At 46.0% G+C, this 18,602-nt stretch overlaps 1 protein-coding gene across 1 annotated transcript in view; it reads left to right on the top strand.

Moving 5' to 3' along the window:
* The window catches only part of SEC23B (SEC23 homolog B, COPII coat complex component), a 474,773-nt gene that overhangs the window by 330,145 nt on the left and 126,026 nt on the right, over positions 1-18,602 (top strand). The window contains exons 15-16 of the mRNA XM_069607535.1: positions 3,233-3,310; positions 9,714-9,875. Coding sequence (XP_069463636.1) covers positions 3,233-3,310; positions 9,714-9,875 — 240 coding nt within the window. The remainder of the gene's footprint in view (positions 1-3,232; positions 3,311-9,713; positions 9,876-18,602) is intronic.

Genomic DNA, 18,602 nt, shown 5'->3' with positions numbered 1-18,602 from the left:
TTCCTGCCATTGTGTTTTTACCGTGGGCTGCAATTGCAGCTGCAGTAAGACACCCATGGGTGCCCATTTTGTCAAAATGGCCCCGGTCTTCTTTTTTGGCCATTTCTTGTTGGAAAGGTCCTTCATGAGATTTACTCTGCGTGCCAAACCAGGTTTGGTCCCTTTGTTCGTTTTGGCTTTGGCGGGATTCATGAGTGAAGCCCGCCTCTGGCTCCAGCGTGTCTAGCAGGGCAGGAAGCGAGGGAGGTTCCCAATTTCCTGTGCTTAGTCTTCTTGGTTACAGGAATGCACCCAAGGGTGATTGGCTGGAGGGCTGTAATCGGAGGACAGCCACCCTGCTGTGTGATTGACCGCTAGGCTGCGAATGAATGGGAGAAACCTGCTTAAAAGGCAAGGCTTTTTGGCTTGGAAGGCAGCCGACCACTGGACGAAGGAATCCGATGAAGAACTTGGAAGAGACGCCTGCTGCAACTCCTGGACCGTTGGCTTGTTCGGTGAAGCCCTGCTGCAGTGCTGAAGCTCTGAATTCACCTCGAATAGAGAAGACCTGCAAAGGACGACTTCTCCCCTTGGGTTGGTTGACCTAAGTAGAGCTGGCTGTACTTCCATTGCTGCTGCAGGAACCGAAGTGCCAGGGAGAGGAACACCAGAATCGAGTGAGTGTCTTTAAGTCAAACCCGAGCTCCAGGAAGATCCTTTGGACTCCCAGGAAGCAGGACTGACGAAGCCTGAGCCACCTCAACAGAGTGCTGGACCCAGATGCGAGGAAGGTCCATAGTGGTATCCAACAACCGCGGTGGGGCTATTTGCGAGAGTTGAGAGGAGCTGAATCCGTGAAGTGCTGCTGATCTGAAGTTTGCCCATTGCTGCCGCCGACCTTCAATTCGTAGTGCAGGAGGCCCCAGACGTCCTCCCCCCTTGTCCCCACAACTGAGGCCCAGAAACAACAGGATCTGCAGACCTACACAGGAACATAAGTCAGCTGGAACCAATTCCTTCTAACCAAAGGTACTGTAAAACTAAGGGGACTTGCCTCTTGTTGTGTAGCCTTGCTAGTTCTCAGTTGAGACTTGTCTTGGTTGCTTTTGCAGAGTTTCTTGCAGCTTTGCCCCTCGCACGCCTTGCAGCTTGTGGCTCTACAGTGATACTATTTCTCTATAAAGACTTCTAAAACATTGTGCAAGACTTTTATTTACCTGCAAGTAGTGTTTCAGCTCACCTAGACATTTGTTCAATTAACATTGGCTGGCCCGGCTCCCTGACAGACTTTTCTACCCTCTGATTTTGTGTTTTACCTTTCCTCCAGGAAAGGGTTAATTCACTTTGAATTGGGGGTTCAAAAGTACTTACCTGCTGCAGAATATTTGTTTAAACCCTGTTTCATTCTTGAACCCTTTTCTTTGATACCAAACTCAGTATTGCTCTAAATGTACCAGTGAAATATTAATGTCCGCAGTGTCCTAGTTATTTAAGTCACCTCAGGGTGTAGGAAGAATCTGTGTGCCATCCCAAATGGGTACTTGCTGATTCAGAGAAGTTAAGAGGTGTATTTTGAAGTGTAGTTTTGTGTTACATATATAATTGCTCCCTTCTGAAGAAGGATTATTCAACTGACTGTTAAATAAATTAATACTTGTTTAATCAAGAAACCTTGAGTGTAAGAGTTTATTTGAATACTCGTCACTGTGTAAAAACCCTACTTCTCACGTTGACCCCTCTTGAGATGAGCGTGGCTGCTCAGCCACACCACCAACCTGTGTAGCAAAGACTTATGCCAAAGGTTGGGTTACCTATTGCCAGGAGGACAAGGTTGGTGTAGTCTCCCAAAGGGTATTGGCCACACTCTTGCCTAACAGCTTACTTTGTAGAGTTGATTCAAACTCTGATTTTCACAAGTGTAACAGCTTGTGACCTTACAAATGATTTCTAAAAAACAACTTTGTGAGAGACTTTTATTATCGAAGAAGTGCCTCAGCTCCATAGACTGTGCTCCAATTGGTTTTGGCTGTCCTGTCTCCCTGCAGACTCTTCTAGTCCATTGACTTTGATATTTCTGCCCCTCATAGGTAGTAACTTGTTTTAGACTGTTACTGCTGGAAAGGCTTGTCTAGACTTCATAGGCAGATTTAAGTATACTTGCATGCCCAGGGAACCGGTTTAACCTTTTTCCTTCCTTTAACCTTTCCTTTCTGCAACATCAGAGTATGCAACATATAACTAGTGATATATAAATGCCATTACTGTCCTTGTGAATGAAGTCACCTCCGGGTGTAGGAAGTGTGTGATCAGCATATCAAAAGGGTATCCACTAACTTGTGCTGATTATGTGAAAGTATTTTAAAGTATATTTAATTGTTACCTATCTTGCCTTTTTTAAATAACGATTATTTAAAAATTGATGTTAAATAAATAACTATGACTAACTGTAAGGGTTACTTGTATTTGGTAATTGCATTGCTACAGCGCACATTTACACCTCTTGAGATAGGCCTGGCTGCTCAGTCACACTACCAGCTTGTGTAGTACAGACGTATACCAAATCATGAGTTACATAATACCAAGCAGATAATTGTTGTGTAGTGTGACTACATCAATTCTTGCTTAACAGTGGGCAACCTCTATTCACTTATGATAAGTGTTCCTACACCCCTCACAAGAGAACTATGGAAACTTTACTTAAAATCATATTCTGTACATTGAGCCACAGGCTTCCTGTCTAAGTGAATGCCTCATTTTTGGGATTAAAGGGATTTATAGTTACCTGTATTCTTATTACTTGAGTTGTAAGGCACACCCTCCATTAAATTCAGCCATGATATGTCTGTTTTGCAAATGAATAGGAATGAGATTTAGGACCTCAGAATTGGATGGGCCCTGGGAGTGAGCGGAGCTAGCGTCTTGCACTTAGTTAAAATAAAATGCTATGATCTGCAACTATCCACCAGGATGTAATCTGGATTGTGTGTCTGGAGGGTGTCTATTACCAAGAGGCATAACTATGGTGAATCAAATGTAGAAAGTAGTGATTTTGCATTGAGGGCTTGAGTGTTTTTTTTGCCAGGTAGTTGCAAGTAATAAATTGTTCAAGCGGTTCAACACTATGGAAGCATGAAAGTAAGCTGTGCTCTCCTCCATCCTGTACTTAACATTGATTCCGATTTTCAATTTAAATATGTAATTCTGAAATTCTTTACATTGAGCACACTGTAACATTATCACTTTTTGTCCACAGTGTCAGAAATTTGGACAGTACAACAAAGATGACCCGACTTCTTTTAGGCTGTCGGAATCCTTTTCTCTCTACCCCCAGGTAAGCACTTCTGTATATATCATCTTTGATAGCCAGGTGGGATTGCTTTCCTGTGCTACATAGACTATCCTTACATCTGATAGTGTGCACTTCTTGTGTTGGCATACAATTCAAATGCTTATGGAGGGGAATACACATGCATTAGAACAGTTACAGGTCCAATTACCAGCACAGTAGCTCCCATATACACGTTAATGATGGTACAAAGACATCTTTGAGATTGCTTAAGTATTCTTTAATACACAAATTATCCATGTGCAGTCAGTGTTTGGTTTAATGCCAAGCTGTGTTTCGTACCTTCTGAGTTTTCTCAAGGCAGATACAGTAACATTTCAAAAGGCATCCTTGGAGAGAGGGGGAGGGGAAAGCAGGGGGGACGAGGGAGAGAGGGAGAGAGAGAGAGAGCGAGAGAGAGAGAAAAAAAGAAAGAAAAAGAGAGAGAAAAGGCACCTGTAGCATCTATGGCCATAATCAGAGTAATTGCTACAGTGGGATTATAAATCGTGCATTAAAGAAGAAACTAAAAAATCAGTTTGAATCATCTTTGTGCAAGAGAACCCGATTTTGTTCTCGTCGCAAAATTACTTGAACCAGAAGTAGCAGCTTTTGTGTGCAGATTCCAAAACTAAAGCTGCAGGTCCATCTGAGATTTCTTAAAGATACACTTCTAGTGCTAGCCCTACTTGCAACTATTTAACACATAGCTATTCCCTTTTTATTGTTATTAGCCAGTTGTGTTAACCTGAAAACTATTTTCAGCACAGAAAACTGAGTGCGATTGTCTTGTGCTTATGTACGTCTGTTGATGTCTTGTTAGTTTATTTATTTGCATATGATTATTAAAATAACCTTTGCAAAACTAGAAAAGTCATAAAAGTTTGATTACATTGAAATTCAGTGTATATCAAAGCACTAAAACACACAGAACAATATACATTTCCCACATTGCATATCAGAGGTGTCTAGTCAAATGGTCGACAGACAAATGGTTGACACAATTTGGTCGACAGGACAAATGATCGCATTTTTTTTTTAGTTATATATTTTTTTTAGGTTTTCGTTTAGGGAAAAAATTGGTTTTTAGCAAAAATAGGGGCTTTGGGGGTGGACACCCCCCCCCCTCCCCCCCCCCCCCCAAAAAAAGTGAAAAAAAACCAAAAATTCGATCATTTAACCGGTCGACCTTTTGGTGTCGTCGTCCTGTCGACAATTTAGATTCGACCAATTGACCTACAACCCATATCAGAAATTGAAAAAAAAATCATACAGCAAAATACAAATTCAGAAACTTTAAAACTGATATATCCAACAAAGGTATTTAAAATCCTTGACCAAAACAACGTAGTCTTGTTTTGTTACTTACTTTTACATCTTTAACTCTTCCGAATCTGTTGGGAAGCCTAATGTTGTAGCTGGACAGAAAACCGCTAAAGGTGCAGCGTTTGGAAAACATTTTCTTTTTGCAACTGGCCTTCCATTGACAGCATTGGAAGCCCAAGCTATTTGCTAAGGCTTACACCCTTTAGTGACTTTTGGATGCAAGTAGTCTTTTTGCTTTACTTCCCTTGCTCAACTCCTTTTTTCGGTGTACTGGACAGCCCATAAGGTCACCAGTGCAAGGGGTACTCTGTCCCATATTCGAGATTACTGTTTTGTTTTAATGTAGCACACATCACACTACCTTACAGTGAAGGGATGCATGGGTCTATGTATCTTTTTCTGTATTAACATTTGTTATCTTTTTTGATTTGTCCTGCAAGGGCTGGTAGTAGATGGTTGTGTTTTGCTGTTAAGCACTTTCATTTTGTTTTTTACCACATTAGGCCATTTTAAGTACCACCTTCTCAAAATGGCTGCTCCAGGTGCATTTCGCCCTCTTCTTTGGCCATCTTGTTTGTTAGAGTAGATTTCCATCTTTGTGCGAAATTCTCTCCACTTGTGATTCTCCCAGCACTTTTTGCTGTACTGTTGGATTTTCTTTTGACCGATTCACCCGAGTGAGTGGGGAACCTTTTTCCACACTCACTCATCCATTCTTTTACTGTGATCATGGGAACCCTTTTTATCTCTTTTTGGTATTACTTTTTCGAGTTATGCTTTCGTCCAACCTTTCTGGCATCTACCTTTTTATTATTGCAGCACTTTCTATGCAGTGTTACTGGGGGTTCCTAGAGATTCCACTTTAGTATTTCTTCATTTTCCCTTGGTTAACTCAGTGTTACCAAGGAAGGCAGGGGGAAACCTTTTTATTTTTTGTATTAGTAATACAGCCAAAAACAATCGGCTTTTAATACACTCAACCAAATTCCATTCATAAAAGACATGCATCTTAATAAAATCAAATAAGTAAATCGAAAAGACAAAACCGCAATAAGTTATAGGGTACTTAATATCTCTCAAATGACCTGCCAAAACTGCATCAAATGATAAATATATACCGCATTGTTTCCACTGATAAAGACAGTTCAGTTCTCATTGATGGCTTCAAATTGATCTGGTCGAAAACCAACAGCAGCAAGATATATTGATCTCACAGGTAAAGTAGAAACGACAGACCATTAGATGTTTAACACTTTCTGCTGCTCACCACAAAGTCTGTCTGACTTGGGGATCCCATACCAGGCCCCCGTAACATCATGAGTGGAAATGGTATTCAATTTAACTTTCAAATGTTCCCACAAGGAAAAAAGCATTTCTTATGTTTTTAATGCAGTGCCCAAAACATTTGCTGGCAGATGTACAACCCGGGCCTTGAAGTCTTTTTGTATTTTTTAAAATGGTGCTATGGTTCACTAAGACTTTCCACATACTTTTTATCCTACCTGTATTTTCTTTGGCGAGTTCGGCACAACCCCACCTTATGTGGAGTGCTGAGAGGCTCAAATGTATCCCTTTTGTCAACACTCAGTAACTTGTAGGTTACTGTGACAGATCTGTCTGTTCCTGCTGGTGGCAGTGTACCTCTTACACAACTTTTTGTGAACTTTCATTGCAGACTGTCTTTGCAACTGCAGTAAGGGACACACCATTTGCCCAAAATGGTGGCTGTACTTTTTTAAAGCCTTGAACAAGATGGCCTTTCCTTTCTTATGTCTTCTTCTACCCTGCTAGGTGGGGATGTTGCAGAAGTTTTCCTGAAGTCCCACTTGGAGGTAAGACTTCAGTAAGCTATCCCAGTGGTTTGTAGATCCCCAACTCTTAGTATCAGTCTGTACTACTCGAGGACCTTGGTAGAGTGGCAGAGCAGTTGGACTTATCTTAAGAGGAAGATATGAGCTGTAGGTAAGTACACTGAACCTAGCTAGTAATACACATCAAAGAAACACTTACACATACATTTATCTTAAAATATAGATGTATTATATTTACACAAGAGTCACTGTTAAATACTTAGTACAATAAACCAACACACATGGGTATAATTTACAATACTTTCAAAAGGCCACTTCTTAGTTGATAGTTGCTGAACGTGCACAATTGTTACAGGAGTTTGACAGGTCTACCATACTATCGGTAATAACGCGCACCCACAAAGTAATACAGTAATTGCATTTAGTCAGCATACACATACAACAAATTAATACAGTAATTGCATTTAGTCAACATAGACATACAAGGTAGTGATTTTTGGGTTGGAAAACAGTTGGTTAGTGCTCTCCTAGCAGAGCTTCAGGTTCTAGAGGCAGTTTCCCTGCAAAGCAAATCTTTTAAGTCCAAAACACAACCCTACATAAAAGGCAGTTCGGAGAGGCTTAATGTCTTGAAAAGCAGCAGAAGTCAAAAGTTCCTGTGGATACTTTCTAGTATCTAGGAAGGCAGATACAAGAAGGCTTAACCAACGCTGGAGACCCTGTTAAAGGACTTGTTAAAGAGACACAAGCAGCTGCTTGAGTCAGAAGTAAGAGGGAGTTGCCCTGGAGACCTCTACATGCACTGCAATACTCTGGAGCGACTTTCTGGAATAAGGTAAGTAATGCCTTTTTCCGGACAGTACCTTCGGTTTGAAGAAAACATTTGTGGTGGATGCTCTGCGATGTTGCAGCTCTGGACCTGACCTCCAGATTCCTTGGTCTGATGACGAAAGACAGGCCACTGAATGGGATCTTTCAGCAGCACTCTTGAGGGAGGACCTCTGGCATGGCGCTCAGCAACTTCTCTGGTCACGCTGTGGTCTTAATGCCTTTTCTGCAGCAACAACAAACTCGATTCACTGGTCAATCTTCTTCAGTTCCTGCAATCCCGCACTCTGATCGGGGGGGGGGGGTTCTGGTCGAGTTGGATTGGGTCTCTGGAGTGTCCTTGAGGGCTAAACAAAGATTTGGACGGATTTGGCCAACCGTGCACTCATAATGGGCAGCAGGTCTTCTGGTATTGGGTTTGCAGGACCTCAGGACATGGCTCAAAACAGTTTGTCTTGCGAGTGGTTGTTCCCACCAGTGAAAGGGAAGGAGTCGTCCTCTTTGGAGATCCTCTGTCGCAAAGAAAACTGGGTCAGGACGGTGGTGGTCGCTTCAGTGTTGCAAAGGGTCTGCAGGCGTCACTGGTCATCGTCGTCTTTGGTTATTTCAGCTTCCAGTGGTCTACTTGCTTTTCACTCCGGGAGCCTCACCTTTTATACAGTTTCAGCATTCACTCTGCAATCTTCCTTAACAGATTACAAAAAGGGGTGCTTGGCTGTCCATTCAGGACAAACTGACCGTGGGAGCTGGTGCCATTCAGGCACTCTAGCAGAAAAAGTACATGGGGTGTGGAAAACTCCCCCCCCCCCCCCCCACTTCCTGCCTGCCCAGACACTCTGGAGCCTAGGCAGGGACACCAAAGTGTTCCCGCCAAAGGCAAAACACACACAGGCCTCCTCCTCCTACCATTCTGGGAGAAGGGCTGGCCAAGAACAACCACCCTAGTAATGGCGAAAAAAGAAGTGAGGCCCCAAGTTGGTACTTTGGTGCCCCTATTGTGCACTACCAAGGCTATGGACATAGCCTGCGGTACAAAAATCACACAATAGTTGGTAGAACACATCCACTGCCACCAGCCATAATTAGGAGATTGTCTATTTGACTAAAAAGTCACAGGAGCAGAGAGAGGGGGGCTACTAGGTACCCCTTTGGCACTCCACATAAAGTGGTGTGTGCGCGCCAATCTCTCAGACTAGGTTTTAGGAGCGATACTAAGTATCTCTCGATCCTTAAGAACACTGGTTAACTTTAAGGATATAGGAAAGAGAATCCTGAAGGAGGACCCTAATAGTCCCCAGCAACACTGCCCATAAGGAGCTGTGTGCTGCAGTAGTAAAACACAGATGCTTTTAAGAGCTATGGAGCAGATATACTCCATAGTACATGTAGTATACAAAGAATAGAGTTCCAAAAGAATGAATCAGTGGAAAAAGGCTCCACTCCTTTAGGATTAAAGGAATGGTTCGGTCAGAAATGTTTATTGTCCCTATGGGTCGGCCATGTGTTTTTAAGCCTAAGTCGGTCGATCGTAGAAAAATTTCCTATGGACCTTACCCGAGTTTTTCTCTACTAAACACATGCGAAAACAGGCAGCAGGGCGCCGCCATTTTGTGATAATCTTATCAACTTGCCACATCGCCCTGGGTGACCTGCTTTTGCGGTACTAAATCATATCCCCCGCCCCTGAGCCCGACATCAACAAAGCATTCATATTCCCCGCCTCTCTCCGTGACGTTACTGGGCTGCGTAGCCAAACACGCCCAGTTGTCTTCTACGCAACTTCACACAGAACCCGGAAACCAACACAGATCATCTCACAACACAGCGCGCCACACTTCGAAATATGAAACTGTAGTTTAAAATCAAACCGCAAGATTGTACATTTGGTAAAGTACATTTATTTGACATTAAATGTTTAGAGAATATTCAGCAATTGGCATGGATGAAACATAAACAGGATAAATCTCCCCAACAGGATCCCACTTGCCCTATCCCCTTGGAATGGTATTGCATAGCAGGCTGACCTCCCTAGTCCCAAAGGAGGTGGCTCCCCTTTGCGTAGAAGGGACGAATTCCCTGAATTAATCATAGACCAGGTTTGTTTATAGTACAGTTTCCTTGGAATTGAGCTTCTTCCATACCTAGGCCACACATGCACTCACTCTAGCCATTGATGACTGATCATTTACTGTTGCCAAATAAGAAATGGTGTGTTGTGTGCAATGGTAGAACTCACAATGTCAAGGGGTAAGAGACTTTTGTGCCTCACTAGTAGCTTATAACTTGACATTTTGCAACATGCTGTATTAATGTGCAAGATGCCCTTTTGGTCAATTCCATAGACCACTTTATGCATATTCATGTCTGAGAAATTTGTGTACTTTATAATCTTGTCAAATGAAATGATGGCTAACCAGATGTTGTCTTCTTTTTTGGGAATAAAGTTTATGTTCCATTTGCGAAGATCGCCATTCCTTCAAGTGTTCAATAACAGCCCTGACGAATCTTCATACTATCGCCATCATTTCACCAGACAAGACCTGACCCAGTCCCTCATTATGATACAGCCCATTCTTTATTCCTATTCATTTCATGGACCACCCGAGGTAAGCCTGTGTTTTAACAAAAGTCAGTCCGCAAACTCATGTTCCATAGTATTAATCGTTTTAAATGAGAAAGAAACTTAGCAAATTGGTTGCATACCTCATAAGTTATCAATATCCTAAGTTACTTTACAATGTTCAGTGACTTGCCGATGTAAAAGAAAGCACAAGAAGAAACAACATATAAAGAAGATTATAAAGATCACCCCAAGCATCGCCCACAAGTAATATTGGTCTTGAATAAACAGTCCCATTATATTACTGATGAAATATGCAAGTTTCTAATTGATTTCTAAAAATGAATTCGTATAGCCCTTGATTTTGCGGCCTGGATAGTTGATTCGTTTTTACTTTGAATTGGCATTGTGGGCACTTCCTAGAAGTCAAAACTCTTAGGAATTGAAGAGAGGATAGAATTGAGGTGTTAGCGGGGGGACACACCCTATGGGAGTTTGGATTTGTAGCTCTCTTCCTCCCATTGACTGCCCAGTCCTACCCGCTACCTTCCCCTTCTCACCCAAAACACACACGCTGGGATCTCTGAGTTAGCCATGTGCTGTTAAGGGGTTGCATTGTTCTTTTTATGAAGTATTCAGAAAGGTAATGGCTTGACTGTAAATTAGCTTGTGGTGTTATAAAAATGTGTTAACCAAGTGTGCTTTCAACTGATTGACTTCTAAGAAATGTGCCCTTGCCTCTGTTCTTTGCACTGAATTTCTTTTAAAAACCAACAGTTTTGGCCCTTGTACATACATTAGATATGTGTTAGGGAGAATTGTCCACAGCCCTCTAGTGAAAGTTGTGAAACGGGGTTGCATCCAGAAATTAGACCAATCTACGATTGGTAGTGTTGGGGAGAATTCTCATGTCTCCAGTTCCCTTCAACCTTAGAGACCCCCAGATCTTTTGCTGGACTTAAGCACTTTTAAATGTTTACCCTGGAGTGAGTGAGATCTTTTTGCTCACTCCCTCATGTGTTTTGATCTGATTTATATTATGCGTTTCCATTCTTTTTGGAGTCTTGACAAACTCCATAGGCATCTAATTTTTGTATGGTGACACACTGCACCTTCAGTGCAGTGTCGTGCAGTGTCACTGAGAAATCCTTTTAGGTTTCTCCTAAGGTTTAAATACCTTTTCTTGTGTGAACTACTGTTCCCAAGAATAGTAAAGTGAAATTGACTTTACTTACCTTTTCTCTTTGTAGGTCCAGCACACCCCATCTTATGTGGAGTGCTGGGGGTTACCTAGTAGCCCCTTATTCTACATTCTCATGCAAAAAAAATGTATGTTACCCTTACTACTTTAAATGGCTGGTGGCAGTGGTTTAATGTTCCTACCATTGTGCTCTTATACCGGAGGCTGAATCCTTAGCTGCAGTCTAGCACCCATGGGTGACCATTTTGTCAAAATGGCCCTGGTCTTCTTTTTTCCACATTTTCTGTTTGTGAGCTCCTTCTTGGGTTTTACTCTGCGCTTAGCCAGGTTTGATCCCTTTGTTCGTTTTTGCCTTTGGCAGGCTTCAGTCATGAAACCCGCCTCTGGCTCCAGTGTGTCTGGAAAGGCGGGATATGAGGGAGGTTCCCAAACTCCCCTGTCCTTTGTCTCTAGGAATGCCTGAATGCAACCAGTCCTGATTGGATGGCTTACTGGCTGGCTGTCCTTCGTGGTTTCAGCGCACAGTTAACAGCACCACTGCAGATCTTGGATACCGGTTGGGCTTCTTTCACTCATTGAGTCCTGCACTCTGTTGAGGGGACTCGAGCTCCGGTCGTCCTGCTTCTACAGGGTCTTTGGGAGACTCATGAAGCTTCTGGCTGGATTGCAGACTTTTCACTCAACTACGGATTTCTCGACCTCTGGCACTCGGTTCCTGCCGCAGCAAAGAAGTACAGCCAGTCGGGAATGATGGTCCAGTGGAGTTCGTCTTGGGGTTAGTTTGTCCCACTAACCCAAAGGAAGAAGTCGTCCCTTCCGGAGCTTCTCTTGTCAATCAGAAAAAGGAGTTTCAGCACAGCAGCAGGGCTTCACCGGGCAATTCAAAGGTCCAGGAGGATGCAGCAAGCTTCGTTCAGTTTCTTCGTCTGGTGTTCTTCCCAGTGGTCGACTGTGCCTCTAGTCCCAAAACTCTCGCCTTTTAAGCAGGTTTCTCCCATTCATGCACGGCCTAGGCTGTCACTCAAACTGCAGCCAACCAGCCAATCAGGACAGGTTGTATTCAGGCAATCCTGGAGACAAAGGACAGGGGAGTTTCGGGAACCTCTTACTTCCTGCCCTTCCAGACACACTGGAGCCAGAGGCGGGTTTCAGAACTGAAGCCTGCCAAAGGCAAAACGAACAAAGGGCTCCAACCTGGCTTAGTGCGCAGAGTAAAACCCAAAAAAGACCTCACAAACAGAAAATGGCCAGTTAGAAGCCCAAGCGAGGCAAGGGCTTTAATGTAGTATTAGGTACAATTTTCATGTTTGTGATAAATCTTCCTGACTTGTGTCAACCCCAGAACCTTTTGCTTGGACTTGGTGATTATTTGTCCTTGTCCCTATGTGAGTGGGAATCTTTTTCCCCTCACCTAATCTTTTACTCTTTTTATGGGTTGCCTTTCTATGTCTCTTCATAGTGTGTGTGGATTTGAGGGGGCGCTAGCGAGCCGAGCAAGATGGCGGCTTCCTAGGGAGCTCTGCGTGGCCCTGAAAGAATCCTGTAACCTCCATCCTGCTGTGGTGCCCAACTTCATCACTGTGAACGTTGCACTGATTCCGGACGCCGAGCTGCACATTTTGGAACCATTTGGGTCCCGAAACTCCCAAAATCAGTGGAGTTCTAAGTGACTCGCTGCAGCCCGCCGGATCGGGCTTCCCGAGGCGAGCGGAGGAGGAGTGCCCCAGTGGTGCGGATCGCCGTGGCACCAGTCATATCGGTGACGGGCCGCCTAGAGGAGTCGGGTTGACGTGCGCACCCTTTGTGCGCATAGAGACGCAGCGGTCTCCGTCCCCGCGACGGCTCCTGGTCCGCCCGGCGTTGAGGCCCTGCAGGAGAAGGTAGGAGCCCAGCCGGGCGCGCGCCATCCTGTCCTGCATCCCAGCGCATTCGGGAACCCCCCCGGCCTAGCGTGTCACAAGCTGACAGAGGAGTAGTAGCAGCCGGCGCCAGTCATAACGCCTGAGGGAGGATCCACCAGTACCCCTGCGGGCGCCGACACGCGCCCCCTCCGGGCGGCAGACACTCCCGCCTGACGGCCCTTTCCCGCAGGTGGACCAGGCAAGATCCCCCCGGCCATCAGGGCACACCAGCGCACACCTACACCTCGAGATCGCTGCAACTTCCGCACAAAGCTGAACTGGGGGAGGGGCCAAAACGACGAACACCATTTTCTCTACTCTCCGGCCCTCAGCCTCCGGAACCAATATCAAACGGCAGCAGAATCAGCCATTGTGAACAGGCTCACACCGCTTACCACAAGACGCCTTGAGCACCAACTACACCGGAGGGCAGCCGGTCGGACGGTTGCGAGCTGCATCAGTGCCCTATTCCAGAGTGTTCCTAAAACGCTCCCCAGGGACCACGTCTGGACGCCCAACAGCATACCCTTGGCAATCTAGCGGCGCTGCAGCACTTCCTCCACGCTCCAGCTCCCGGCCACTACAGCTGTAAGAGACTTCCAAGCTCACCATAGTCCGGACGCACTCTGCCTATACACATTAAACTTAGCAGACCACCAACTACGCTTCTGAGACCATCACCAACGTCGGCACAGAGCCTCTGGTCCGTCACACTAGCGAGTGAGCAACACATACAGCCAAGAGGGGGCAGGTGGACGTGTGCGGACCATGGGGAAGACAGACAAGACGCAGAAAAAACTGAACTTTGAGGCCAGCTCCTCCACCATGCCAACAGATCCCAACGGCAGACCTGCATCCCCGGCAAAAGACACAGAATTTACCGAGGACCCGACCCTTGGCCTCGACATTAAGGAAATTCTCCTGGACCTGAAAGCCGGAATTGGCAACCTGGGGAGTAAACTGGATAATCTGTCTTCCAAAGTAGATCGTATTCAGCACCGCCTCGACCAACATGCCGAAAGACTAGACAACGTGGAGCAACGTGTGTCAGACCTCGATGATGGTGCGGCGGCCCTAACCACCAGGGTCTCTGCGCTAGAATCCCAACTGAAAGCTGTCTCAGCTAAGAATGAAGATTTGGAGGGCCGCTCCCGGAGAAACAACATCAGAATTGTCGGGGTCCGGGAGCAACAAATCCAGACCAAAATGGAAGACCATATCGAACACATGTGTACCTAATTGTTGGGATCGGAGGTCCTCTCCTCGCTATTTATAGTAGAGAGAGCGCACAGGATTCCTGCGACCAGACCTATCCCTGGAGCGAACCCACGTCCGATCATAGCTAGGATACTCAATTATAAAGACCGAGATGCAATACTTAAAGCAGACAGAGAAAAGGGGAAACTCCAATTTGACGGCGACCCTATTCAAATTTTTCCCGATTTCTCATCAGATCAAGCAAAGTGGCGCTCCTTCACGTCAATTAAGTGAAGACTGCAAGATAACCACATCCTTTACTCCATGCTGTATCCTGCCAAACTCCGTATCCGGCATGACGGAAGGGCGCATTTCTTCACCACACCTGAGGAGGCCGCCGAGTACCTGGACAGGGCCGGATGCAGACCTGCAGCCAATGTTCTGAATCTACAACGGGATGAACGGAGGAGGAGAAACCCGACATAAGCCCCCTTCCTTGACACCGCACAGTGGAGCAACCATTTTCGAAACCTTCACGACATATACTACTCACCACAGAACCCCATAATTAACGATTTCGGGGCCATGCGGCCTCCGGCTCGGCAACCAGCGCCCTAAGCACAGCAATGGCTGTAGTTTTATGGTTGCGGGTGGGCACATCGCGGGCGTGTTGGGGGTTGCCCACACAAGGGAGGGAAGTTGACGTTTTTCAGTTACTTTTATCTGCTCGACCACGTCCAGGCTTCCCCCCACTCTCATCCTAAAACAGTAACACCGCGACTCACAAGTCACTCGGAAGACAAGCCCTTCGGACTCCTACATGGATCGAGATTCCGGTCTCACCCTCACATCCTGTCGAACAGGAACCTACCTGACACCCTAGATGACAGTAACAACATTTAAAATAGCCACCTGGAACATCCGTGGCGGTAACCAACCAGCGAAGAATAGGAACATTTTCCAGTATTTACGCAGACACATAATCAATATTGCCATAGTCCAAGAGACCCATCTCCTGCCGGCAACGGAACTTCAGTGGGCCAAATCCTGGGGGTGCCATAGATATTTCTCGTCATACTCCTATGCCAGAGGGGTTGCAATCCTGATTGACAGAAAGACGAACTTTAGCCTAATTGAATCACAGAAAGACTCTGAGGGAAGGGCCCTACTGGTGAGAGGGATAATCGCAGGGAGGGAAGTGGTGATTGTGAACTCCTACGCTCCAAACACTGATGGTCCCGACAATTTCAACTGGGTGATGTCCCAACTTGGAAAGATCAATACAGCAACCATTGTATGGGGAGCTGACCTCAATACGCCAATTGACCCCAAACTCGATAAATCCCACAACACAACTGGGAACCCGTCCAAAGCCAGCATGCAAGTCCGAGAGATATGTCATGCGTTTGATCTATCGGACACATGGAGACAGCATAACCGCAATGCGAGAGACTTCACATTTTACTCACCCGTCCACAACACCAGCTCCCGGATTGATTATATCATGGCATCCACCCACTGTCCGTTCTCATGGGGAACGAGTCAAATCCTACCACGCACTCTTTCTGACCACTCGATGGTCCCGCTTGAGGCCTCCCTAGCAGGCACAACAGTTCCCGGACTAAGATGGAGATTCAAGCCGGGCTCACTTTCGGATGCTGGCTTCGCAGCTGAACTATGTCAAGAAATGATAGCCTTCATAGAGATTAATCAAGGATCTGTCAATTCGTCCAGCACCATATGGGAAGCGCTGAAGTGCTTCGTTCGAGGAATATGCATAGCTAAAGAAAATGGAATGTTAAAGCTAATCCGTAGAGAGCTCTCCGACAGCGAATGACGTCTAAAGGAGATAGAGTTGAGAGCCTCCACAGCACCAAACCCTCAACTCCAAGCAGAATTGAAAAAAGAACTCCTGAAGTACAGGGAAACAGCCGAAAGGGAACTAAAATTCCTCAGCCGCGGCCATCAAATCCGTCAATACGGAGAAGGACAGAAACCTGGTGCACTACTGGCCCGGCTGCTCTCAATAGACAAAACTCCAACCCGGGTGGAATGCATTAAAGACGCTCATGGGCAGCTGGTATACACGGAAGAGGACATCGCCAATACATTCCGGGACTTCTATTAGAACCTGTACAGTTCCAGGGGTAACTCGAAATCGCTACAAGAGTATCTCAACGACACCGAGTTGTACTGGGTGGAGGCAGCCCTACGAGAACCACTGAACGCACCAATAACCGAAGCAGAAATATTGGACGCAATAAAATCCCTCCCGAGCTCCAAAGCGCCGGGACCAGACGGGCTCACTGGAGAGTTCTATAAGGCACACGCGGCTATCCTGGCGCCTCTCCTGCTCCACGTCTACGAGGAATCTATTGAGCGAGGCAGCCTTCCCCCTACGATGCATGAAGCTAATATAATAGTGCTGCACAAAACCGGCAAACCCGCAGATGAATGTGCTTCATACAGGTCGATTTCTTTGATCAACCTGGACAATAAAATTCTCACAAAAATTCTCGCATCACGGCTTCTCCCTCTAATGCCGGCTCTAGTAATTGGAGACCAAGCCGGATTCATTCCGGGTCGCAGCACTACCTTCGGCATAAGACGGCTGTTCAGTGTTATCGAGGCCCTGGACCCGAGACAACAGGCAATCACAGTGCTTCTTGACGCTGAGAAAGCGTTTGACTCTGTGGAGTGGCCTTTCATGCTAGCAACGCTCACACAAATGGGCTTTGGCAAATTCTTCATTAAGTTAGTATCACTGTTGTATAACGACCCCCGGTCTTACATCACTCTGGGTAACACTAGGTCCTCGGGCATAGCACTGGAGCGTGGAACAAGACAGGGATGTCCACTCTCTGCCCTGATCTTTGCTCTCATCATGGAACCCTTGGCGTCGCGACTACGGGAATGCCAAATACATAGGGGTCTTAAACTAGGTCCTCGCAAACTGATTGTCTCCCTTTACGCCGACGACGTGATACTGTTTATCGGCAACCCCCAAGAGAACCTCAATCCAGTAATGCGTGAAGTGATAAAGTTTGGCCAAATGTCGGGCCTTAAAATTAACCACTCCAAATCTGTAGTTTTTCCCCTGACCCCCAATACAGTTGAATTTGTGGACGATCATGGTTTCTAATGGGAAAACTCAAGGGTGCGCTACTTGGGGATATATATGTCACGTAACCACCACGAGATATATAGAGATAACTATGTGTCCGCGCTGAACGCCATCCAAGACCGGATACATAGGTGGAAGACGCTTCCGTTAACGTTTTGGGGCAGAACCTCCTTGACGAAAATGGTCATACTCCCTAAGCTTCTGTATTTTTTCTCTAATATTCCGCTTCTACTCCCCAAAGCCTTTCTCCTGAAAGTCAAGTCTGCAGTTCTGGAACTTCTATGGGCAGGTAAACCTGCGCGCGTCGCGTATAACACCCTAGTTCTTCCAACGTCAAGGGGTGGTCTAGCACTGCCAGACATAGAAAAATACTATTGGGCAGCCCAGGCTCATTTTCTGAGCTACTGGTATATGTCCCATTTCGTTCGCCCACATTTGCAGGTGGAACGAGCCCTAGCCTCACCAGACTTGCTCAGTGCCGTTATTATGAGTCAAATTCCAGTCCCGCATAACTCGCTGAACACGTCCTGTCCACATATGCAATCTGGAAAAAGATGGCTGTCAAATACGGCCTGACCGTAAGATATTCCCCCCCTATTGCCAATCAGATACATCCCGGGCATCCCACTCACGAATGAAAAAGTTTGCTTAATCTGGGCCGATAAGATAAATGTCCACTCCTTTGGGGACCTCTTCCCAGAAGGCACCTTCCTCACCCCACAAATGGCCAAAGACAGGGGATGGAACACCTCCCTGGATATATTCCTTTACTTTAGACTACGCCATACCCTACACATTGTTTCCCTCATTCCCAAAACAACCCCCCACATGGGATCTGTTACACAACACCATCCAGGCGCGGGGAGAAGGGAGGCTGGTTTCGCTGCTTTACAAATCCCTCGTGGCAGACACCGGGACACCTAATCCTAAAACACAGCAAAAATGGGAATCTGCCGTCCAGAAATCAATAAACGCAGAAGACTGGTCTTATATCCTGCGCCAAACTCAAAAAGTCGCAATAAATACACGCTTTAAACTAATACACTTCAACTTTGTTCACCAAACATACTACACCCCGGTTAAGAAGCACCAGCATCATCCAGAAGCTTCGACCCAATGCGACCGGTGTGCGGCGCCACACGCAGATTTCTTTCACCTAGCATGGGATTGTCCGGGAATTCAACGCTTCTGGGTCTCAGTCTTACAAATAATCGCAGACATCATAGGGGGGGAACAGGTGACCCCGCTGCCATTAGCGGCCCTTCTCGGCCTCACTAGATGCCTACAACCCGCGTCCCGTAAACTAGCAGAACTTCTGCTGGTCCTGGCCTGAAGGCGAATCGCCATGGC

The sequence above is a fragment of the Ambystoma mexicanum genome, chromosome 4q (assembly GCF_040938575.1).
Source record: "Ambystoma mexicanum isolate Mex_15411 chromosome 4q, UKY_AmexF1_1, whole genome shotgun sequence".
NCBI lineage: Eukaryota > Metazoa > Chordata > Amphibia > Caudata > Ambystomatidae > Ambystoma > Ambystoma mexicanum.
This window is presented reverse-complemented; position numbering and strand designations above follow the sequence as displayed.